Source organism: Cygnus atratus, chromosome 1 (genome assembly GCF_013377495.2).
Source record: "Cygnus atratus isolate AKBS03 ecotype Queensland, Australia chromosome 1, CAtr_DNAZoo_HiC_assembly, whole genome shotgun sequence".
NCBI classification, from domain to species: domain Eukaryota; kingdom Metazoa; phylum Chordata; class Aves; order Anseriformes; family Anatidae; genus Cygnus; species Cygnus atratus.
The window spans coordinates 67,583,380-67,608,698 of NC_066362.1; the positions used below are offsets into that span (position 1 = coordinate 67,583,380).

The 25,319-nt window shown below is 37.3% G+C and overlaps 1 protein-coding gene across 1 annotated transcript in view; it reads right to left on the reverse strand.

Moving 5' to 3' along the window:
* Positions 1 to 828: 828 nt before the first annotated feature.
* The window catches only part of SLC15A5 (solute carrier family 15 member 5), a 30,131-nt gene continuing 5,640 nt past the window's right edge, over positions 829 to 25,319 (reverse strand). The window contains exons 3-9 of the mRNA XM_035550697.2: positions 24,832 to 25,001; positions 21,334 to 21,554; positions 18,618 to 18,804; positions 14,305 to 14,493; positions 9,986 to 10,117; positions 3,010 to 3,118; positions 829 to 1,057 (exon numbers count right to left, since the gene is read on the reverse strand). Coding sequence (XP_035406590.1) covers positions 913 to 1,057; positions 3,010 to 3,118; positions 9,986 to 10,117; positions 14,305 to 14,493; positions 18,618 to 18,804; positions 21,334 to 21,554; positions 24,832 to 25,001 — 1,153 coding nt within the window. The 3' untranslated portion in view covers positions 829 to 912. The remainder of the gene's footprint in view (positions 1,058 to 3,009; positions 3,119 to 9,985; positions 10,118 to 14,304; positions 14,494 to 18,617; positions 18,805 to 21,333; positions 21,555 to 24,831; positions 25,002 to 25,319) is intronic.

Genomic DNA, 25,319 nt, shown 5'->3' on the forward strand with positions numbered 1-25,319 from the left:
AAGGACCCTAATTCTTTCCTCATTCTCTTTAGTAATGACTTTTTACAAAAGCATTAGTAGCTTGATTAGCACCACTCACAATGCCCAAGTGAGACAATTTTGGGAATGTGTAACTTAGCAGATTCTTAAGATGGAATGATAATTATTTCTTCCCCCACTCCCAACTGTATCTATCCTTTCCTACTCTTCTCAATTCCTTTCATCATCTTCACTTGTGCTACAATTAATAATTTTGATCTAAAAAATTCTAGTCTCCAGTTCTCCCACTAGCAAGTTTCCTGTATATCATCCTTTAGGAATGAAAAAACTCATCATGCTTCTGCCAAAGCAAAGGCTATATGCCTCAGCACAAATGTTTCACAACAAATTTCAGCATGTTTCTAGTAAATCAAGGCAATTTCCTGAGAATGTTAGTATGCAGTGCCCATTTTCCTGAGGGGGGAAACTAAGGTAAAGCAGCAACTTGATGAGGGCTAGACACCAGACAGAGTCAGACATAGCACACAAGGCTCCCACCTTCTCAAATATCAACCAGCTGACACTGCCTCCAAAATTGTTTTCAAATGATATTGTCACAAAGTAATTTGCTAAACAAATGTATACATGAGTTTATTAATTTTTAACTAAGTACAAATGTGTGAATATCCATTTCCCTGTACAGATTAAAAGCCTATCTCCATCAACCATGCCAAGGAGTGAGCTCTCATTGTCCTCGACATATATTACAACAGTGCAGCATCCTACAAGGCCAAATCCAATGCCAACTGCTCTTTTATAAACTTAAATAACACTATTAGTGCTAACGTGATTAATAAATACATTAGCTATTCCACTAAAGGTACACTAGATAATTTATCATTAGAAAGCTGGTAGGTAACAATCAACATTGAGTCCAACAAGGGGGAAACTTGATCAGGTTGTCTCCACAGGAGACAAAATGGGAGAGCAATCCAGGACACTATCATAGTGCTTGATGTCTTTGTCATGTTTCAGAAGTTTTTCCTCAGGAAGAGCTCCTCTGAACTCACTGGTGTATTCCTGATTCAGATTGTTGTATCTGGGAGGAAGAATATGGAAGGAAAACGCTAAAACAGTCTTCCTTTATGGCATCAATTTCACCCATTGTTTATCAGGTGATATTTTGCAAGTTAGAGTGCTATCTGTATCCTGGGTTTCTAAGCAGTACATATTGTTACCCTATTTTTATTTATTTTACTGTCTTAGAATCTTTCAGAACATCATGATGAGAAGTGCCAACCTGGATGCACAGATTAATAATAGTAATAATTCATCATTTAAATAGATTTTAAAAAGAAACAGCAATTAATATCTGGTGTAATACAAAAGATACTCAGTGTTTTGCAAGCATGCTTTTCTCAGAAATTTTAGTCTACTGTAATTCTGATTTTTAAAGGATGATTTCCTCCTAGTCTTAAATTGGTGCTTATCTGAATAGCCCTCACCCTTTTTTCCCCTCCACTCTGTAAAATTGCAATCAGGTGAATTTTACTTGGCACAAAATGAATAAGTAACATTTAACCTTAAAAGACATTTCATCTTTGTTTTGGTTGCCTTGCTGAAAAATAAGGTACTTTGAAATTGAAGTGAAGTGCCAATTTGAAATTAAATTTAAAAAAAAATAATAAAATGTAAATAACTTGAAATATATATATATATATATATATTAAATAGGAAGACATGAAGAAATTTGTTGACTTTCAAAAACATGTTAATTTGTGGCAAAATTATTTGTTGAGCTTAACCTAATTTTATGACCACTTTTTGACAGCCAAAACCCTTCAGTTTTCAATGGTAAATAAGTGAAGATTTAATTTTACAGAAGAGTAAAAACCCATTTTGTAAAAGGACAAGACAAAGTATACAAAAGAGAAACAGTTAACGGTGACCTGAGTCATGGTTAGAAAAAAAAAAACAGAACTGAGAACTAACCATCTATATAAATGAACACTTGAGCCTCAGGTTACATTGAGGTGCTTGACAAGATACTACAGTAATCTGTATGCTGCACAGTTAGACTAATAGGTAACAGGAAAAAAAAAGGTTGTTTGTTTTTTTTTTTTTTTTAAAAAAAAAGAGGTCTAGAAGTACAACGCCCTTGGAAATTTTCTATTATTGTCATTATCAAATCACTACTTTGTCAAGGTTCCTGAAAGATTTTCATAGAACTGCAGCCTGGTGTGTAGGAGAGAATGCCACTTGCACATGACCTGGGTTGCTTCCCTCTCTGATCTTAGCTACAAGTATTCCTTATAACACTGACAACAAAGTTAGCTATGATTAAATATTCCAGAATACAGGAGGCAGGCCAACTCAGAAGCCATTCTGGATGTAAAAGGGGAATGCAAATGTGAATTCCTTGCATTTTACAGGCAATATGTGGGCCTTAAACGTAGGCTCCACAGGTGACATAAAATTACTTTCTGCATGGGGGCTGAGCAATTCCACAGTCTGCAGCAGAAAGTTGCATTTATCTCATTACCCAGCAGAGCATCAGAAAATATTTCGGCATCGCTCTGTTGATACCACTGCACAAAGCATTAACCAGAAGCATTCTGCTGTTTTCTTACAAGCCCCTCACCTACTGTCCTATGCTAAAGATGGAAGCTCACAGGGACAATAGCAGTGTTTACCATATTTTGGTACAGTGCCAAGTGCTATAGTTTTAATCCCATGCCAACATATTTATGTCCTTTAGTAAAGGAAAGGATTCTCTTCTTGGAGGTATTTTTATTTTGGTATTAATGAGGCTCCTTAAATATTTAAAGCTAACTACTTCAATTTTTATTTTTTAAAATCTTATCATAATTGTTACTGTGAAGTCTCCTTCTCTCCCCTCAAGGCAGAAAACAACACTGAAGCCTGAACCCTGAACAACACCATATGATCTATCACTACCAATTCCTTATTACACACTAACTTACAGGTTTCGCAAGCATTTCTACCCCTATCTACAAATGAAACGTCAAGTGTTCATTTCCTCACACATACCTGTGTGCAATGGTCCAGAACCCCAGGGTGTTCACCATCATTAAGGAAGCCAAGAAGAAGAAGAATCTCTCCAATTTACCTTCATGTAGCAAGTGTGGAAACCAGTTGCCTGGCAAAGCAGACATTTGAAGTAGAATTAGTTTACCTTGCAGGATAAGACGTGGCTTGTGTGAAAGGCATGAAGGTAAGTCTGTATAAGATAGTCACAGTTGTCTTGAACCTCTCTGTATCTACTTATACACAAGTTTTAGAAGGGCTAGAATTAAGGTCTTTATTTACATCTCCCATGCTTTTAACAGGCCCCTTTCAAAAAAGCATTTTTTTTTTAGTGTCTTGGGCGGTGCTACATTACCAAGATCCTACCTGCCATTTTACTTTATATTTTATTGCCTTTAACTGAGAATCTGCAACACGTGCTTGTCTTCCACACATTCATTTTGCATGAATCACAGACCTTTTGCTTACCAAGGCTTGTAGGCAACAGTATCTGTGACATTCTGGCAGCATAGACTCCCTTCAGTGGAGGATAGTGCCATATACATATGCACATACCTATATATACACCCTTGAGTCTCTCATACCTAAAAATTCTTGTCAGCTTTCCATGTTGCTCCTCACAAATTCAAGCTCCGGTGATAAATGATTACAATGGAAGTCAAGATGCTTAACAGGAAAGCAAGCCCCAGTCTGTCTACATCTGAAGACAGTCAGTACCTGAAGTACCATAATCAATTACAGTAAAACAAAACCAAGGTGAAAAAGAAACTACAGTAGATACAGAACATCAGAGAAAGGTGTACAGTGCCATAATAACCTCTTATATTAGTTGGTAGTACAAGTTGCCTTTGAAGAAGGAGAGACTGTCTTCATTAGCAAGTAGTGAAGTACAACAGGAACACTCAGCTGGAGCTGAGAATCTGATGTCCACACTACACACAGCTCAGAAGGGTTGTATCAGGCTAATTCCTGTTAACAGCCGGAACGCATCCAGCACAGGCATTTGGGGAGTTTAGTTTCATCCAGAAGATTTTTTTGTGGTTCAAGATCACAGTGATGCAAATCAATGCACAAACAAACAGATGATCAGGAGATTCAAATCAAAAGCACACTCCTAATCTGAACTAAAACACTAGCATTGATGCACCCAAAGATCCCTTTCTTCGTTCCCTCAAATTCTGGTACCAAGTCCTTCCCATCTACATAGAATAACTATTCACCACTTTAACTAGCTTAAAAAGGAGAGGAAGAAAAATAGCCTTCTGTGGCATAGCTGTCTCATACAAAACAAATAGCCTTAACCAATCTTTGGACCACTAATGCCATCTTTAGCTATCCAATGCCATTCTTGACAATTTTTTCTAATTAGATTTGGAGAGAAAAAACAATCAAAGGTTTATGCACACACACATGTACATTCTTCTCTTTTCCTCCACATCTTGGCATTGTAAACATGTTTCTTTTCAAAGCAGTTACCTCTAGCTCTCCTGGGATTAACAGGGAACACCTGCCATCAGCGCAGCAGTTTTCTCCCAACTCCTCCGCAGCTTGCTCTGTGTCATGTCACCTTTCTGCCTGTCACAGCGCAGTACCACCTCACCTGTGTGTGCAGTGCCTTTTGTAGCATTATCTCAAAGCCAGTTTTAAAATGTATCATTTAACATTGTCAGTCGACTGAGCTCCTAGGTGCTATAACTTCATTTTAGTAGCTTATAAACTTTTACTGTCATAATTCACAATCAAGTAGTTTTTCATTTCACATCCCCCAGTGGCCAATAGAGCTCACAGAGAGACCACGTGTATCTGATGAAATGGAAAGCATGCATGGGGTTCGGTGCTACAGCTTGTCAAAGCAGAGTTCACACTGTCTGCTAGGTTATTTACATCGGCTAATCTAACTATATGAGCAGCAGGAGTTTCCTAATGGAATGGAGTTTACAATGGAATCTGAACAGGAAAATATGCAGTTAAAAATAGTTTCGAGCTATATATAAATATATATATTTAGCAGCTTCTAAGAGGACAGAGTGAAATGGACCTTGGAAACTGTTTTAATGCTAGGAAAGGCGCCACACTGAAGCATTGAAAGTGAGATTGGTTGCTTTTATCAGGGTGGAATGGCAGCCTGGGCATTAAGAGATCTGGGTTCTGCCCCCGCTTTACCACCGGCCCCCTCCAGGACCTGGGTCAAAGATGATTGATCAGTAGGCATTTTCATCAGTGGGTACAGCCAAGATTAATTTAATAATTTCCTGTTTTCAACCAAAAATATTTGGTTCTCAAGATCTGTTTCTTTTTTAAGGCTGTTGGTTTTCCACAGAAGAGGGGGCTGAACTGGACTACATTTTCTTCTACTTAGATACATTGCACAGAGAATCCTCAGCTGGCAGGAAGCCTTGGGAGAACAGTCATCCACTCTGAAACTTCAACCAGGTGTTTATGTCAGTGAAACTACATTTAGGCACCTTATTCCTTGCCCCACTAAAAGCTTCCACAAGCCATCTGCAGACCCTAGAATGGGACACTGGCTGGGGGTTTGGTTCATATTTTCAGGATTTTACTCTAAGCCATTAACATTAAGAACTTATTGGGCCAGTTTGTTTGTTTTTGGTGGAATAAGATGTTTTTGACACTACTGTGTTTGAGGAGTTCAGAACTTTCGCATCCTTCAATCAGCATGCAATATGCTAACAATTCACTTTTCCCCAAGACACTGCCTTTGGGTTGTCAATCCTGTACTTTTCTATGGAGATTGCCAACAGAAGTGCCAATTACAAGGTTGGTTTGTCACATAGATAATTGCTCACTGGGAATTAACTTTCTACAACAAGCTCCTGATTTCCATTTTTATTCCAACAATGGAAATACTCAGTAGCATGAATCACCACAGAATCAGAAGTTTCCTTTAGCCAAGTATTTTAAAGAGCCTTTTGCTGTTGGCTAGAGGTGAATTGGTTATGCATTTCATGGCAAATTTAGAATAAATTAGAAGACTAAGCCTGGAAAGAGCCTGAGTTCCTCAAGCCTGCTACCATACATTGTTAAAATAAAGTGCCTGGTAAACTTCCACTGACATTAAGCAGTCCTATCAATTTTATATCAAAAATGCTCAGACAGTACAAGGAAGAATATTATACAACACTGAAAAAAACACCTGATCCTACCAACACAGGCAAAGAAGTAGGTGAAGCCGCAACTGGGACACAGACAAGAGCATTTTCCTATACTGCTTGTGGTGGATAACAAATACTGACAATCAGATACTGCTATAAGCCATGAAAAATTATGCGGAAATGACTGTAGCCCAGTTTTTCCACATATGCTAGTACACACAAGGGAATTGTTATGATGATGGCACCCTTGAATTTTTCAAGGGATTCATAATGAAGCCCAAAGTTGCATAGGAAGGGGTTCACTTTGTTTACTGAATATCATATTTTAGCACTGGGAAAGTAGAGAAGAAAGCAAAACAAACATAAGATAGAGGTTATCCTCTTATGTACAATTCCCACATTTAACATAATCCCGCAACCTAGAGTGTGACTATAGAAAAATGTAAGTCAGGTCTTAAAAAGTAACTGTATCTCCTTCCATCATTTCACCAAGTTAGCAGGCATATATTTCGTGTTTAATCATATCCAAATTAAAGTCTCAGTCTGCCTCTAATCCTTAATAGCTAAGTAGGCACCAGTGGACACCACCCTCTGGACTGCAAGCAATATCATCACTGGTATTTAGAATCACACAAGGCTCCAAACTGGAAATAGAAAAAAAACTTTATCTACATACAAATGTGTCTGGGGCAGTTTCCTTCCTCTGACCTTTTTCCTTTCCCCCCCTTACATATTTACATTAATATTTTTAGAGAAAAGTGTTTTGAAATGATTGGCATAGCAGGACAGGTTGTGTCTTGCATCTTCTTCCATTAAAATGTTAGGAGAGGTAAGAGATCCAAAAGAAAGCAGTTTCCCAGCTTGTACTGAAAATATCACTGTCACCCATCATCTGTTTGCACTCAGATATTTTTTTAGTCTTATTTTGTCGTGTTCACACCATCCTCCATAGATGCGTTAAAAATGATTAATGCAGCTTTGACTGTGACTGATATTTGATCAACTTTGCCAATAAAAACCTAAATAAAATTCTAAACTAGTGACTTGAAATAGGATATAAAAAGGTTTAAATAATTTTCTCAACATGCTGTACTTCAAAATATACACCGGAGGATATTCTTTACTGTATCCTGAATTGCTTCATAGCAATCATGGTTGCATTGCTTAGATATGGCAGAACCAGAAATAGCCTTGGCTCAGGTTCTAGTGAAACAAGAATCTTTGGATGAGGCAAAAGCACCCATAGCCCAAGAGTCACGTGCTAAGCCTTGTTAAATCTTACAAAAAATATTGCATAAACGCTCATCTTCCTTCAGGAAAAGGGAATTCATTTTGATCTTTCAGTATAATTAAATCAGTTTAGCTTTTCAGAAAAAAAATCAGAATGGTTTTCTTACCCCCAGGTTTCATAAATTGTCCAGGTACTGAGTGTTTTAGAAGCTCTCAAAACAGAGCTGGAAAAATAACAAATGCGAAGAGTGAGAGCTTAATTTATGTGATTTTACCTTATCTGACTTCAGAGAGGTCACCATTTTATTCTCTGAAGTGGTGACTTTTAGAAGTTTCGGTAAGTAACCACTAGTCTTTATAAATTAAATAATTATTACTTTGCTGATCTTAAGATTTTCACCACAAGCATCAAAGAACACCCCATGAGAAGCACAATGGAAGAGTTTGAAGAAATACAGAACAAGAGAATTTCATAGGAAATGTTTTCTTTCAAACTAGGAGAAAAACAAAACAAAGTCTAAATGACTCTCTGATTTAGTTACACTCTACCCAGCTTCAGAAGGCTGATCCCAGGCCTACTTTGATCTATGACTCAGCAAGACAAAAGTCTGTTGGGGTGAGATCTCTTCAGTCTGGAGGATTATAACAAAGTAAGATACAGGAATTTTTCCACTATTATCAAGCTGTGAACTGTGGCATCTTGGAACAATTTATCTCACTCTAGCATGTGAAAACCCGGAAAGAGATACCCAGTGAGGTTCCACTTATTTTTAGAAAAAAAATGAGGCCAATAATGTGTTTGTTTACATACTAATAGAACCCTTAGAGGTTACTTTTCCTAACTAGAGGAACAGAGCAAGCATGAAACATCTTTCATTATATTTTCCCTCTAACTTTTCATGTTTTGCAGTGGAGTTCCTCTGTTTAGGGGTTTATTCAGTCCAGCTGCAACACCTTAATCTGAATACAAACTGTTGCTGAATGTCTTTGGAAACTCTAAGAGTGACTTTTGCTCAGGATGACAGTGTGGTCAATCCACTTACAGTAGTGGATAGGAGTATAGGAGTAGCAGGTCTGCCAATGTAAGTAAAGGCATAAGTTATATCTTCCCCCCCACCCCCCCATAAGCTAAGTGGAGATCTTTGCCACACAACTTATTAAAAGTGAGAAATATTTTAGCCAAAACAAAACAAAACAAAACTTCTCCAGTTTGCTTGAGAATCTTGAGCAAAAAGGGTTAGAACATAGAATTGCATTATCTGATGAGTTTTTTGGTCCCAGTCAGGATAAAAATTTGAAAGCTCTAACAAAATAGAATTTCTGGCAAGAAACATTTTCTTTTTGAATAATTAAATATTTTCATATAGACTTACAGAAAAATCAATAATATAGAATTAGACAAAATCTACCAAATTGTAAACCAAATACAAATGTCAAGTTTCCTCTGGTGCTCTATATAAATATTCTATAAAGGAATAAATGACATATATAGTGGCACCACATAGTCAAAATGTTTTGATGCAGACATCATGCTTAATTTTTTTTTTAATAAATATTTAATTCTATCAAAAGTAAAAATGAAGTACAATATCAGCTTTGAAACAAAATATTTCAATTTTATCAAAGTTAATAGCTTCCATACTTTTGGGGGAGAGGAGAATAGAGGGGAAAAAAGTTAACACAATCTTTCTCAAAGTGCTAGTTTTGTTGAACCCTCATTATTCAATGAAAAATTCATTCTACTGATGGAAATGCAAGCAGCTCTGCTCTCTGCCATGATGTCTTAGTAGTTTACGGTTCTTTGCCTGATTCATTTGGGTAAGCATTCCTACTTTTTAACCATCTCCAGGTGACGCTTTTGTGCCTGGTATTTAAAGTATTTAACTGAAGTGTGAATTTAAAAACAGGCCCTATTTCAGATATGTAAACAAAGGTATCCTTGTCCTTCAGCTCAAGGACTCAAGTGCATTATTTTTTTTAATTTACTTATGAAACAAGTCTTATGTATTAAAAGAAGATTTATCAGCAAAGGAAAAAAAGCTTAAACCCTCTGCCTTTCTTCAAAGTCAGCAACCCAGAGAAATTTCTAGTTCAGGGCTTGCACTAAATACTCTTTAACAGGATGAATCTGAAATAACTCATCTTGAAACATCAGTTTCTCTGGGAATGGCATTATTTGTCTGGAGAAGGGTGAAAACAGTGAAATTATCTTGTCACAGAATCTTGTTCTTCCAGTAGTTGGGGAAAAGCGTCCATTTGCTAAAGCAGTAATCATACTCTTGTGGCCAGAAACTTCCATGTGAGCCTAGCTAATATGGTCATACTTGGCCATGAACATAAAAAAAATGCATACAAGAACGTTTATTTTCTTGTATTCCAGAGGAGAAGTATAGAGATTGGAGGTGAGGGCTTCCTGCATGGTGCCATTCACTAATTACTCTACCTATCAAAACTAAGATGACTCATTAAAATTGGATGAATACAACTGCAAGGCCATTTCCTATCTTAATTCCATCTTAATTGTGAAAGCAAATCAATTTTGGCATCTCCTTTAATTCTGATGTCTAATTCTCCAAATCAATAATCAATGGGATTAGCAAACTGCTCAGGAACACCAGTCATGGGCATGTTCTTACCTTGAGTGCCTGTGTGGGCTGTCTGAACAAAGAAAGCTCCCATAAAGCAGCCAGCTCCATTGAAGACAGTTAAAAAATGCATGGAAATACCTCGAATTCTTTCTGGCACAAGCCAGAATGATAGCAATGAACCTTTAAAAAGGAAGCAAATACAGTTACAGGTTGTTATTGTTGTTGCTGTTTTTGTTTTAAGTAATAGTAGAAGATAGATGAGAGAAAAAAAATCCAAAGTGGGGACTTTCGACATTTTACTAATAGAACCTACCTGAAGCAGAAGGGCAGTCATGTGTTGGTATGTACCCTGTTAAAATGGATTATCTAAACTGTTCAAATAAATCTCCGTAATAAACCACCCTATATACAACTAATGATATTCACAAGCACATAATGATTTTTCACCCAGTCACTTTCACCTTTTAAAAACCTGAAGCATAAAAAGACAAAGAAAACCACCATCACAGTCATGAGAGGTAAAGAAAGCAGATGGGATATTTAACTACAGGACCTTACATGCAAGAGCCAATGCAGCAAGGCCACTGGTGAATGCTTCTGAAATTCAGAGTATGCCTTAACTTGGGTAGTTAATTTGCCTTAGTTGAGGCTGGATAAAAATCCCCATACAGAAACCCCACAGGTCACTGGCTATTTTAAGACCTGTTGTCTTTCTTGTTAGAAGACTAGACATGAAAAAGCAACAACTTTGGGGGTGTGGGGGGGGAGAGCGGGCTGTAGCATGCAGTAGTAGTCTGGATTGTTGTAGTCCCACCAGTTGTAGTTTGGCTAAACTAGGTTAGAGTAACAGTAAGCATTTCTAACAGCTGTTCTCTCTGAGCAGCTTTCCCTGGTCAAAGCCTCTCACTTTATGATTTCACACCTTGAGCTCTCAATCACACTAGCTCTCCAAGCCCCAGTGTCTCCCAATCTGCTTTATTACTGGAGTTTGAATTACCTCCAGCCTGAGAAACTTGTCAGCAGAGAAGCCTATTTGGATGCTAAGTTGCCTGAAGCATTACTGAATACAAATGAAACTGCAATTACCATCTCCCACCCTTTTTAATTTGGATGTCCAAATGAGAGCATTGGAAACATTAAAAAAAAATTCAAAAGTACCATGGGCAGTGCTTTTTCCTCATTCATAATAGGAACCAAAAGCCTGAGGGCAAGAGAAAGCAGGTGAGCCTAGGACACCATCTGTAGATACAACAGTACAGTCTGAAACATTGGACAATCGGTGTCCTAGCTACTTTAAAAGTCTCTAAGAGCCTAGAAGGTACTGGGTTGTGCTTTTTGTTTGTTCCCCCCATTCTCCCCCAAACCAGGGGTGCAAAGCATGCATCTTGACCAAGTTCTGCTTGGTAATTGTACCCTACTTACGTAAATTATCCCTGCTGTTTCAATTGCATACTCTATTCCTCACTTCTCCCACAGTGCTGCTGTGAACTATTAACCAGCCGCTGCATTTCACCCTGGAGATTATTGCACTTCATTGGTGGGTGAAGTGATCCCCGGTATATCCTTCAACTAACAGAGCAGTTTGTTACAAGGCTTCCCATTTCTAAGTGCTTTGAGGAATGATGACAGGCAGAGAAATGTTCTCTGTGCAGAAACCTGCTAACCCTTTGTAGGCCAAGCAGCTACAGTGCACCTGATTGCTCGGACACTGGCAATGCACCACAGCTGCTGTGGCCAGCAGGACAGCTCCACATCACCAACCTCATGCACTGTGGCAGCAAATGCCTGCTGCAGTGTTCCACCAGACAGACACAACACACCCCCACCCCCTCTTTTTTAAGCACTGGGCTTTAGGAAAGTAATTTCCTTATTCAAAACAAGCTAGGGTTGCAAATTCAAGCTGTGTGATCTTAAATTCTAACACTGAAGGAGAGCAGTTCTTTTATCATTTTATTTCTTTCTTTAAAACAGAACTTCAGCATTAGCAAAACATTAAAATACTGGTATTATGTATTCTTAAAGATGCACATGCTACTCAAGGCAGGTGATTATGCAAACCTCCTATCAACAAGATAATGAAATATATCATATAAACACAATTGTAAGTATCAGAGCTCAAATGTAGATAAAGAGTTCAATATGCCAGATCTAGCTCCTCTAACTAAGCACTTCAAAACCGAGATACTCCCTCACTTCCTTCTAATTACAGGTGCGAACATTTCTGTCTTCAACTTGGATCATGTACTTCCAAGCCAAGTAAATTATTACCATAATTGAATTTGACCTTCTGCATAATACAGCAGTAAAATGTCAGGAAAGGTGAAACAACTATTTCAGTGTCTAGGCTGTCATTAACATTGATGCAGATCCAGTGAATGGTTCCTCAACAGCAATTCAGTTCAAACTGAAGTAGAAAACTAGAGCTCAGTTTAGTAGCAGGAATACAGATGCCCACTGCTGCCCAAAATGCTCTAGTGTGCCTCAGCCATCTGCATGGGGCTGCCCCATAAGATGCAGAACATATTGCAGAACCGTGCTCTACTCTAGCAGCAGCTGGAGGCCAAGCTGGTAACATAAGTAACCTGCTTGCCTTGCACGTCTTTGATGCTCCATCACAAAAGGTGCCAGACATCTACCAGTGGGCAAATTAATGTAGGCCTGCATCTCCACTGACCACAGTACTGCTACAGTAGTAACCAATTTCGTGTTCATGTACCTACCTTTATTTTTTTCCATGCAAATCTCAAACTCAGACTTAGCCATAGTGTTCTTGAATCACACCTATAACCGCAGCTCTTAGTAAGATGCTTAGTCTTTATTTTAAGAGGAAATGCACTACTTTGCTTCCTACCACACTGTAATGATAATCCTTAAAAAACAAAAACAAAAAACAATATCAAAGCTTTTCTAAAGGCTAATGTCATCTTCCAGTCACTGGACTTTGTTCTGTCCCATTGTGCTAGGTAAGAGCCTTATTCTAACAGAAATTCTTTTCACGCAGAAGCATGAGAAGACTGTAAGCAAGCCACCTCCTATCTTTTGTTGTTGTTAAGCTAAACAGAGGTCACTTTTTTTTTTTAAACTCAGCCTGTAACCTAGAAACCACATAACCTGTCGAGAAACCTGTCTCTGTTAAGTACTTCAGAGCTATCTGATGAAGAGGCATTATTGAAAAGTGTTAAGTATTTAAAACTAGGGGAAATTACCCTTTTAGTGTCAGAACATGACCTGCTCTGAGTAGTCTTATAGTATAATAATGAAGCTAAGAATTTTTTTTATTTAAGAGCAGGAAATAAATTTGAATATTTCTGAGGTTGTACTGGAACAACAGACACTCAACCTGTAAAATGAAATGCTTATGGAAATCAGCTAGTCCACAACTTTACCTGTGTCTATTTAAATGAAAGTTGATTAGATTAAAAAAAAAAAAGGTTAGTATTACAAAAGTAACCTCTGGATGGTAGAACACTGGTAAAGACTTCATGTGCTCCTCAGGAAACAAATCTCTGGAATGTCAGCGCAGTTTTGGAAAGATAAGTTATAAAAGGAAAAGAAGGTTCAGATTTGTAATCAGGAGTATGTCTACATAGTTTATGGATGGTAAGCGTGAGCTAAGCTGTGCCTGTGCTCTGCAAAACAGGAATGTTTATCTCTGGCTCCATTACATAAACTAAGACATCATGCTCTGTGCAGGCATCTTTGCATGACTCCTGACTGGAGCACAAACAGAAGTCCTGCATCTACTTACAATATTCCTCAAGTTACCACGTCAATTGAATTGTGGTACCCACCTGCATATGCTGTATGTTAGTGAAAAACATAGTAATTTTATTAGCTGGGTCCTCAAATGAAAAGGGTTAAGCTAAATTGCTTCACCTTGCTTTGGCTGTGGCCTGAAAGGGCTCAAAGACTGTAACCACAGCTCAATTGCCATGCATGTGTTTGTTCAGTCTCAGGAAAATCAGTTACAAAATAGATGAGAACAGAAGAGATGAAGAGACCTCAGGAGCTCATTCGAATCATCCCACTGCCTGACCAGCTTCCACTTCAAGGCCAGCCATGCATCCAAGCTCAACCACTCTCATCATCCCCCTCTGCCCCCCCAGTGGTGGATTACACAACCCAGGGATCTGACCAGGCTGCTGCAGAACCTTCCAGTTAATTTGGAACAACATTGCTCACTCTGCATTACATCCAGCAAGACAAACCATACTACTTCAAGCAGGTAAAGCATAAATCTGCTCGTTAAGCCTGTGGAATAGAGTCAGGGATAAAAATATTACATGATAGTCTAATTACTTTTAAGAATTGATATCATTCTTTGCGAACCAGGACACACTGGCTTTAACCTATTAATTTTTACTTACAGGAAGGTGTTACCAAGGCTTCAGCCACTCCAAGTAAGACATACTGAGGAGCTAAGTGGAAGCAAGGCATGGAGGAGACCAGGAGAATCTCCTCGGAAAGGGTCTGTTCCACCTGAGGGAAATGCTTTCGGTGTATTTCAGAGAAACCAGCAACCATCACAGAAACTGCAGCAGATAACTGACCTACAACTGGGTAAAGAGCACAGAGAGTATTCACTAAGTTTGCAGTTACAGGATTACCACATATTTACAGTGAGTCAGAGACCCAATGCACGCAAAAGTAGTGTAAGATTTTTTGGGGGGGGGGGGGGGGGGGAGGGGGGGGGGGGGGGAGGGGGCTGGTTTTGTTTGTTTTAATTCTCTGGACAAAGAAACAGACTAAAAAAAAAAGTATGTCCTACACCCGCAAGCTTAATTCTAAATCTATGTTAAAAGGACAGCAGCTCCGCGCACAAAGAATGTAGTGGTGCAGAACAAACAAGAGAGGAAAAACCTTTCTGAAGAACAAAGTCAAAAAGGAGATTTTATAACTATAATTTTGAAAGACTACAGGAGTTAAGAGAAGAGAGCAAGAAGGGAAGGCAGCTTTTCCAGATATCACAAAAGATTGGGTACCAAGAGCAGAGGGAAATTCTCCAGTTCAAGCAGCCGTAAAATTCTGAAATATACATATACCCTGTATGCTTTACCCCTTTGTTTTTTGTACAAAAAATAGTAGTCCAGTCACTTAAGCTACTAAAGTTGCAGGCCATGGTAGGTGGGAGAGAAAAAGTTAATCACTGCAGACCACACATCAGGAGATCAAGTGTTCCTACATTTTTCCCTTTCCCTCCACTACAGAGTTCTCCTGACCTGTGTTTGAAAGTGTTAGTGCATTTGATGGGCTGTTTAACATTTTAGGATAAGATCAGCTGCATTACTAGAAGAGAAAATCTTCTGCTTTTTAAGTGCTTGCACCTAAGACATTAGTTGCCTCTTTTCTTCAGTTGTGCTGGAGTATCAGCGCATGATCCAAAATACCTTGTTCAGTATATTACTGTACATGCAAAGCATGGAGTGTTACCAGCTGCCTTAGTGGTAAGGCATAAATACCACACAAGCACAGGAACAAAGGACAGGGAAAAAAGCTGTATGTGTAGCCTCAGTGCAAGACAAAACTTCCAATAAACTACCAAAAGGATCTAGAATTACTTTAACCCGAAACATTTAACCTTCTGATGTTTTGATCTCCCACTGATTTTGACCAACTTTGCAATACCTCAGCCCTTAAAAGCAATGATGTAAGTACAGACATGAGGATTTGTTTTCTTTTGACAACTTTGGCTCAAATACCTGGACCACATATTTTTTCCCTCTTGTCTTAAGAGGACTCATCTCACTTAATGACTGGAAATAGTTACACTTATTAGTTTTGACATTGACAATCCAAAGTTTTTTTTCATTTTATATTTATAATATGTACTGAAGTCTGACTCTTTGGGAATTAGGACAGAAGGGGCAGAAAATTCAAGGCTAAGGCTCCTTAGCTATATGCCACCTTTGTGTGGGTACCATCAGCCTGGAAAATACATCAGCTACATTTGTGTTATCAGAAAGCCTGCTGGAATTGGAAGTTTGTACGTTTCTCTCCTTTTGTCATTTCTAGACAATGGAGCCCACGGTTCCCATGTCAGAAGTTATGTACTTATCACTGGGTACTAATAAATCTCTCCATGCTCCCACAGTTTTTGTTGTTGTTGTTTGTTTTTGTTTTTAAAATGTCTAGCTACAGTTTCAGTAAGAATGATCTACTCCCTTAACCCTTAACTCTCTATGCCATCACAAAAGCATCAACACTGGCTGTAGGGAAGCAATGAAAGGTCTGGCTATAGGAAGAGCAAAGCTGCAGCAGTCCAGTATTCTGTGGTCTCAAGGTGCCAAACACGTCCTCCTTAGTGAACAAATTGACTGTAACTGATGGACAGCAATCCAGCAAAGACATAATCCATTCTCTGCTGAATCTTCTGTACTGCTGGTTAAATCAAGCAGCATAACAATCTAAAAACTGGAAAAGCCCTAACTTTTCCAAAAACTCATGTTTTTCATGAAGTCCAAATATTCAATATATTTGCAACACAAACTAAATTCACTTTAAGATTTTCCATATTGGTTATATCATACCAAATTTACAAATAAACCAACAATTTCAGAGAAAGTAACATAGATTGCAGTTTTTACATAGATCTTATTACAGAGCAATCAGATAGTTTAACATTGTCTTATGGCTCGTCTTTGATTAATTTCCTGAAACTCTCAGTATGTTAAGAATATAAGTCTTCAAACTTCCTTCTCTTACAAAGCTTGCATTAAAATGTAGTTATAAACTGGCTTAACACCAACATCCTATTTATACTTTCAATTTTTTTCCTGAAAATAATTGTGAACCTAATTAACTGTTGGCAAAAATATTGGCACTTAGAGGTCTACCATATTTGCAGTTGCAGTCATATGCTTAGATATCTAAAGTCATTGCCTGTACTCACAGGTATTTTTTATGCCTCAGGTAATTTATCACCCCTAACAGGAGGGTATTTTAATAAATGAAACTATTAAGGATAAACCACTGCATATATTCTACTTCTGTTTAACGTAACAGGATACAACATTAATAGTAACTTGAAGTTTCCTTGGTTTTAAGAAAAAACTATTATCTGAATGTGCTTTTTGTGGTTTAATGCAGATGTTATTTTAAAAACTAGGGTAATTGCAACCTGCTGCGTTATATGCATCTGGTTTATATAAAACTTAATAACACTTTTAATTAGGCTAATTTAGTCAGATTAATACCTCTGTGTGTGTCAGTACTCACTGTGCTGCTTGCCATGGGGCACTGAATTAATAGTAGCACACTGAGAAAATAGTCGTTTATAAATATTTTCGTCTGAGCTCTGTAATGCAGGCCAGATGATAAAACATGTAGGAAGTTTAATTAGAGCATCTCCAAAAAAGAATAGTTCTAAGCAAATGTAGAATGGAAGCTGCTTTTCTAGTAGAATTAGATGTAGCTGATATCAGTAGGTAAATGCATAGGATCCCTCCACATCCCAGAACATAGGAGGTCTGGGGTCAGGGACATTGGGGTAGGGAACAGGGCAATGGAAGAAGGACAGTAATGTCAAAGGAAGGAAGCCCAACTTTGTAAGACACCACCCATATTAAAGCCATCATTGCTTCTAGGCTATGAATTTCTGTGAGATGAGCTCCAATCCACAAGTCTGAGCTTACATGATTACTGATGAAAGTGCTGGAACTAATAAAAGACAAGAATTCTTCACACTCTTTCTATGAGAAAAAGATAACACTTCAGCTCTGGAGATCCCCCTCTGCTTCACTTTATAGAAGCAAAGCATGCAAGATGTGTTTAAATTAAGTTTCAGTTTAATAATTTTATTTATTAAAATCCTAGACACCTAGACAAGTATTCCATATTGGATATTCAAATTAAAATTGTAGTGCTAGAGAAGAAGCCTCCTCCTCTCCAAGAAATCTTCCATTTTGAATGTTGAGCCTGCTCACTGGGAATAGCAGCCCAGTGATACACATTGTTTTGTTTTAGACACAACTGTCTGTATGTTTCCTATAGCTTGCCAGTTCTAAAAACACATATTGCAGACAGAACTAGACAAAACTTTTTTTCCCCACTTTGGATTCAACTAAAGAGTCTGGAATGAACTATAGTGGTGACAACGGTTTCCTTCTTAAAAGCTGCACTCCTAATGTAAAGGTGTAGCATAAAATATGCAAAGATAGCCTCTATGTATAGCTTAATTAATCAAACTCACCATTTTGAGGAACAGCACCTTTCTTAAGATATCAGAGAGCTACTAACTGAAAGAACCCCTCCCCTGTCAAAAATAAAAAAAACATACCACCGTCCAAAGAAAATAAACTTTCCAAAATTAAAGGCTAAATAAACATATTGAAGATAACGAAGTTGAAGTCCCAAGTTTAAATGGTTAGTACTGTTTTTCTCACCAGTTCCTCAAGATGACTCCTATCTATTTTCAAATGTTTGTTTCAATACCTAGTCAGAAGAATATTTATCGCCTTCCTAAACAAAAGTTAGGCATTTTTTCCTTAATACCTTTTTTTTAATAAGACTGTTTTCCACAATTTCTTTGAAACATTCATCTCAAAGCTATCCCAAAACAAGTCTGGCTTAATATCTATAATTTGAAATAATTGTATAAGATCATTATCACCTAACGAAGTTTCTCTTTCAAGAAACAGAATACATATAAAAACTGTGTGAACACATGGGTTTTCTAACATACCGATATAAATTGTAGGAGAACGTCCACTTCCCTTGGAACTGAAGAGACATGAGTTAATGCATTCCAAAATAGGAACAAGAATCAGTAGTGGCACGATGCTTATTACATTCATTGCTGCAATTGGCAAGACAAATCCACTGAAGTTCAAGTTGGAATTCATGGTTTGGAGATAATATCCTGATGGAATCTGTATTGTGGAATACAAACCAACTTCATTAGTATACCAGTTACCTTTCATGGATAAAATTTTACTAGATTTTGAAACTTCTGTCACTTTTCCTTCTGAAAAAGTCAAAAAACCAATTACCTATTGACCAAATGGAACAACCATTCATGATAAAAAGACTTTCAAATAGTAATATTCTCATTCTCTGCCAGGATTTAACATTTTCCACTTACTTCGTTTACTCCTCAATTAAAAAAAAAAATCTAAACATCAGCCTGTCAGTTCATATTAGCTCTAACTAGGTATGATCAAATAAACTATCAGTCAACACACTAAATAATTCTGCTCAGTGCTTTAAACACTCTGCGAAGAAGTCACTAACAGAACAGAATTCCCTTTTCATTTGAGAATAGCAAGATACAAAGATGTTTTGAATTTCTAATTGTGTCCTCTAGGTCAGAGAAATTTTTGGACACTCTTACCAACACATGGCTTTAAAAGCTACACGTATTTGGTCACAGTCTTAGAAGCAGCTTAGTGTGACTGACAGCCATAGCAGATATGCAAAGGGCTTCATTTTACTTCTAGAACTCAAAACCAGAAACAAATCATCAGAAGATGAGCAACCCACAAACAGCAATCAGGGTATGAAGTTAGGTAGACTTGTAAGACCGTCTCTCACTTCAAGAGCAAATAGCTCTTCCTGCTTCTGTGAGGCTACAGATCTGTTGAGTTTATTTACACATGTATAAAAGCCCACATTTGGTTCTACCAACCAATTTTTCTGCTTGTGTTTTTTGAGGAAGCTTGAAATTTCAATGCTTAATTCACCATGTGAAACACACAGTTACAATCCACTCCATTTTACAGACCAATGGGAAAAAGAGGTAACGAGCAATTCAGTCATGACAGAGCTGGATGTAGAACTGATTTCTTTACTCTCATTTCTGCTTTCAGTGCGCTTTAGATTTCTGCAGTATCCTGCATGGCATTTCAGCATGACTGGCAATACCAAAAACAGTTAGAATATTATTTATAGCTGTCTGAAAATTCAAGTATAGTTCGTAACCCGGTTCATGAAGGATTACCCATCAACAGCTATATTCAACCCCGGTCACTGGAAGTCTGTTCAGTGCTAAAGAATTACTCAAGTGCTAGTTCTTAATAAAAATATTTTCACTTATATTTCACCTCTAAAAAGAGATAGAAATTGTAAAAGGATGAATAAATTGCAACAGAACTGTGAAAAATCAGAACCGAGCCAAATTTTGTTGGTTCTTCATTTCTATTTCTTATTGCAAATTAGAATTGACTTGACTTATTAATAGGAATTAAATTATCATCAACATGAATCACAGGCAATGAAATCTGTTAAGTTAATAATATTGAGAAAAGATTAATCCTTATGAAAAAAACATTGATCGATTGCCTAGTTTAAGAAAGAGCCTTAGACGTAACAGAAATTCTGCTGAAAGTACTCTTTCAGTAGTGCAAATAGTCTTCTCTTTTCTAAATATATTCCCAGATATTACAGCTCTGATTATTGATACCTGGTTTTGTTTTTTATCTAGTCATTAATGCATCGCTTCAACCACATGTGTCGGGGGGGGGCGGGGGGGGGATTTTTTTTTTTTTCTTTTTTTCTCCCTCCCTCTCCTCTCTTTTAAATTCCTGGCATGGATGGGGGAAAAGAAGAAAGAATGAGGCAGATGGATAGGAATGTAGAATGATGTCAAGAAAGTGTCAATAAAACAGTATGTGTTACATATTTGTAAAAATTTCCTTAAGCAGCCTATGCACGCATTTTAAAACGAGTAAGTAGAAATGAATTGCTAAACCAGCTCAAATTTGTTATGTCAGTTGCCAAAAGGTAAGCTGCTTCAAACTCCTGCTTAGCCAGGATCATCCAGTCAGAAATTAATCTGAAGGAATCATGTCAGCGTAAGTAACTTCCTGACACATTTACATAACATACACTCAAAAGTGGAAAGAGTCACATAACCTGGTAGAGAGGCATTGAAAGGACTGTTTCTTTCCACAAATGGAAAACCATCCATATCCAGCATAGGTACACCAACTGCATAATCCCACCAAAACAGTAGATGAAATATGCAACTAAAACAGCAAAGAAAGATTTATGTCTTGCCCCAAAAGTGAGTGAATATTTGAAAAACAATTTCCCAGTTTCTTAGAAGAATACTGAACCTGAGTCTCCAATAACATAAAGCAGTATGAGAAGCACAAGACTCCCTAGCACTAGGTGTTTCAACCAATAAGGATGCATAAGACTCCCTAGCACTAGGTGTTTCAACCAATAAGGATGCATATAAATGAGCAGCAAGAAGCCACACAAGCTCCTTCACAAGTGTTGATCAAGGTGATTTTGCTTATTTAATGAGATGATAGGAAATAAAGTATAATCTCAGGCAATTAATACTACTCTGCAAAGTGGTTCAGCTGGCAAAGCAACAGTTAAACATGCCTGGAAACACGGTACTAAACACATTAATCTTTTTCAAGTTGATTTTTTTTTTTAAGCTGTTTACTCACCTGCATAATACACGTTCTGTATAGAATTTGGAAAGCAAACAGTGGGAAGAGCCTGGCAAGTGACTTTGTGCTTTCCACTTGAATCTCACTGTACTGACCACCATAATTTTCCTTGGCGTGATCTAGCCAGTTTGTTACACCTCCACCAAAGTAGCGATACCGCACACAGCAAGTTTTCAGTGCACTAGCAATTACCCCAAAAGTCGTCAGAAGGGAACTGTCTGAAAACAGAGATATTAGCCATTGGTTTATTTTTATTTGCTGCCAAAATAAACAAGACAAACAAATCACTTTGGAATAGAAAATACAATCCAACATATTTGCCCTTATGTCTTTTGGGAAAGGGGGAAGAAAATAAGTCTGGATCTGTTCAAAAGCATTCTGTTTTGAAGTCATTTGATTCACTACTTAAGAGGAAAAAAAAGTAATCCAGCTGAGCATCCACAGAGACAGAAAAAAGTGCTTTTTACTAGCAGTTATTTAACACACCATGGCAATTTGTTGTTGTGGTTGGGAAGGTAAAGTATTACCCTCCTTTGCTTTTGCTTTCTGTTGATTGAATGATGTTAGTTTTCAATTCAAGACAACAATGAAATATTGCATATCTACTGGAGTCCAGCAAGGAGACAGCAGTAGCAAAATGAGAAGGAAAGGGAGTCCTAAACAGAGCTGATGGGATAGAAAATCTTGAGGGATGCATTTTAAAGCCAGAAATGTTATCTCAGGACTTCCAAGTACCATGCAGTGGGAGAGGAAAAGTTTCCAATCTATTTTTTTGGCATATTAAGATTTTCCCACAGGTTATTGGGCTTGGGAATTGCTTACTTGGTTCTGAGACAGTAGAAACAGAAATAAAACATGGACAGAACTGTTAGCTTTGGGCTCAAAGATGCAAATTCATTTACTTTTGGTAAGTTGGCCATCCATGAGAGTTGGGGTTATAGCATGTCTGCCTTTCTGAAGTGTTTAAACATTACAGTAACCTTTTTTTTTTTTTAAATACACACTGTCTAAACATTAAGGTAAACCAAAGAGATGGTAGAAGAAAAAAAGTCTCTCTACTATTTCTGGTGGAGAATATATTTTCTAGAAGTGTCCATCTAACACCTACAGTAAGTTCTTCAGATACTAAGAGTACTAAGGTAAGGAAATTAAATATAAATATACTTAAACTGACTGTTTGGCATTAACCTGTAGACTGTTGACATTGTTGAATAAAATCTGAAATAGAGAGCATTACCAAAACAAAAAGTGGGTACAGATTTTATTCTCTGACTGTACTAGGCAAGTATTCTTACTGCTCACGGTAAACGTTGCTAGAGTTTAGGATCTAGAATATTTCAAAAATGAACCTTTCAGGAATGAACCTGAAGACAAAGAACTCTTTAGTCTTCCAGGGTGAATTGACTAAGAAGGTAATCAGAAAATAAGTGGGACTTAGGGATCTTATCAAAGTCAATTTATTTTCAGAAGTAAGAAAAAAATGGTAGCAGAAAAATCTGTATCAACTCAAATTATTGGCATAGTAATTACATGGTTTTGGTCAGAGTGATAATCTCTTGCTTCATCCTGTGTGACAGGCTGAACATTCATGAAGAAAGAATTAAATGCAGTTATGCAGTGCTATTACCAGTCTACAAATATTTGGACACAGTCAGAGTTGAAATTAGGATATGCTCAGAGTACCCCCAATCAGACACAGTGGATCTCTCAGACAAAGCAATGCAATGGCTCTGTCCTAGTCTCAAATATAGTTATGACCATCTCTTTTCCTTTGGATTGGAATATATAGGACAAGTTCTTCCCTGCTTATTCTCATTGAAAGAAAGGCTAAAATAGAAATAAAATCCTGACATATCAGTGCCTTTCCTAATGGATTAGATGAGGCCCTCTTTAATGAAATTTCAGTCAAATACCTCAGAAACATCACTTTTATGAGTTACAACTGGCAAATACATTATTTAGCTGCATTTCTTAGCATGGAGTTCTAAGCAGATTATAACCTCTAGTAAACGAGGAAGATAAAACTGCTTGACATTATATTTCAGATAGCAACTTGAGTGATGCATAGACCTAATCTATATCAAGAGGTTTTTGCCAATTATACAGTTAGAACAAGTATCTCTGGTGTTCTTTAAAAACAAATAAGTAAACCCCACAGAACTCCACAGTAGTGAATTACTCAGATTACTCAAGAACACAGAGTAGTTAAACATCATACACTCTATACTTGTACTGCTAATGTTTTCTTAAAAATATCCATCTCTATAGATACTAAAACTTTGAAAAAGCATTTTTCCTTCTCCATTATACTTCAGACCTTGGTTCTAATGTTCTGCTACTTTGACCTTGATGTAATCATGAATATCTATGCTACTTTATTATAATAACAATAAAGAATCCTATATTGCACCCTAGATGGTAGATGCACATTTCTTCCTCATCTCTGGTCACCTGCCAGTCCTAAAAATTATAGCAGTGGGAAGAAATGCAAATGAAGTCCATGCTTGACAGCTAAACATAATTGAATGCATGATCCATATTTGAAGAGCTACCTTAAAATAAAAAAGGTAGCATATATAAGAATCCTGTAAGGTCACCTATGTATTTTAATAACAGTTATGATGAATTTCATATTTAGCCATCTTACTGGAAGTTACAAAGTATATTATCTTTTATTTTGACAATGGAGATAAACACTTTGCAAATGTTAGTCTAGAAATAGGCATTCTACAGAAGTGTGGAAAACATGGAAAATTGAACAATGTTCATAGGGAAAATTCATAGGGAAAAATCTCTTGACAAAAAAAAATATTCTGCTTGATTTATGGATGACTAATACAATGACTTACCTACAGGATTATGTTACTTCAGTTAGTAAAATTAAACTAGTTAGATGATAAACTACTACAGATTTAGTCCATATGAAAGTTTAGCCTGGGGATAGATACTAAAGAATGTTTTTAGCTTCTCAGGTTGTAAAACCTTTAGTGAGTCCCAGTTAGCCAGAAAACCACCATTCTCCACAAAAAGATACCTAATTTAATGCTAGCCTTTACAGTACAGACCTGAGTCAGATATTATCATGATTTTTTTTTTTTAATGTGCATGCGTGCACACAGAGGGAAGGCATTTCTTTGGGTCTGTTTGTTTTGACTAAATCTTTCTAGTTTATCCATCCCTATGATATTCCCAGGTACTTGGTTTATGCATCCATTCCCTTGCACACATATAGTACCTGCTCCTGTACAGACAACTGCTCTGAACCTGTCTCAACATTGCAGAAGGTGTACATAAGTTTACTAGATACTGTTCTCAATTTTTTCAGCCTATACTGAATCTGCATGTCTGTCGTTACAGAGGATGTCAGTTACACAGAGACCCAAGTAACTACAGCCAAAACAGGGTATTGTTGAAGACCTTATTTATATGTGTAAGTTGATCTCTTCTATGAAAATAATCTCTAAAAATACTTCCTAAGAGACAGTTGCTTCTTACCTGTTTTGGGTTTGTAAATCATTTCACCACGCACCATGTGAATTGTGATCATGGACATAAGTATGGACACAAATGGGATAAGGAAACCAAGGTTCCTGGCCACAGACTGCTGGATATAAGAGATACTGACAAAGACAACCGCTGAATTTAAGTTAATCAACCAATAAAACCTAGTACACACAGAGAGAAGAGACAAAATTGGAGAAACTGAATAATTTATAGACTTTAGAGAATATAAAATTTAAAACAAGAAACTAAATGCACAGTAAGTATAGCAACTGTAGACAGCATCACACATTGACACAGAAGCTGCACCAAATTTCGCTTCAATGTTTCAGGTCCATGAGGTAAACAATTAAACTAACTGTACTAGGGCAGTGGAGCTGAACAAATTATCAGTCTGGTACCAGAAATCTCCTTGTGGATAAGAAGAATTAAATATATCAGCATTTACCATCTACACTTTTAATACCTGATAATGTAAGCTT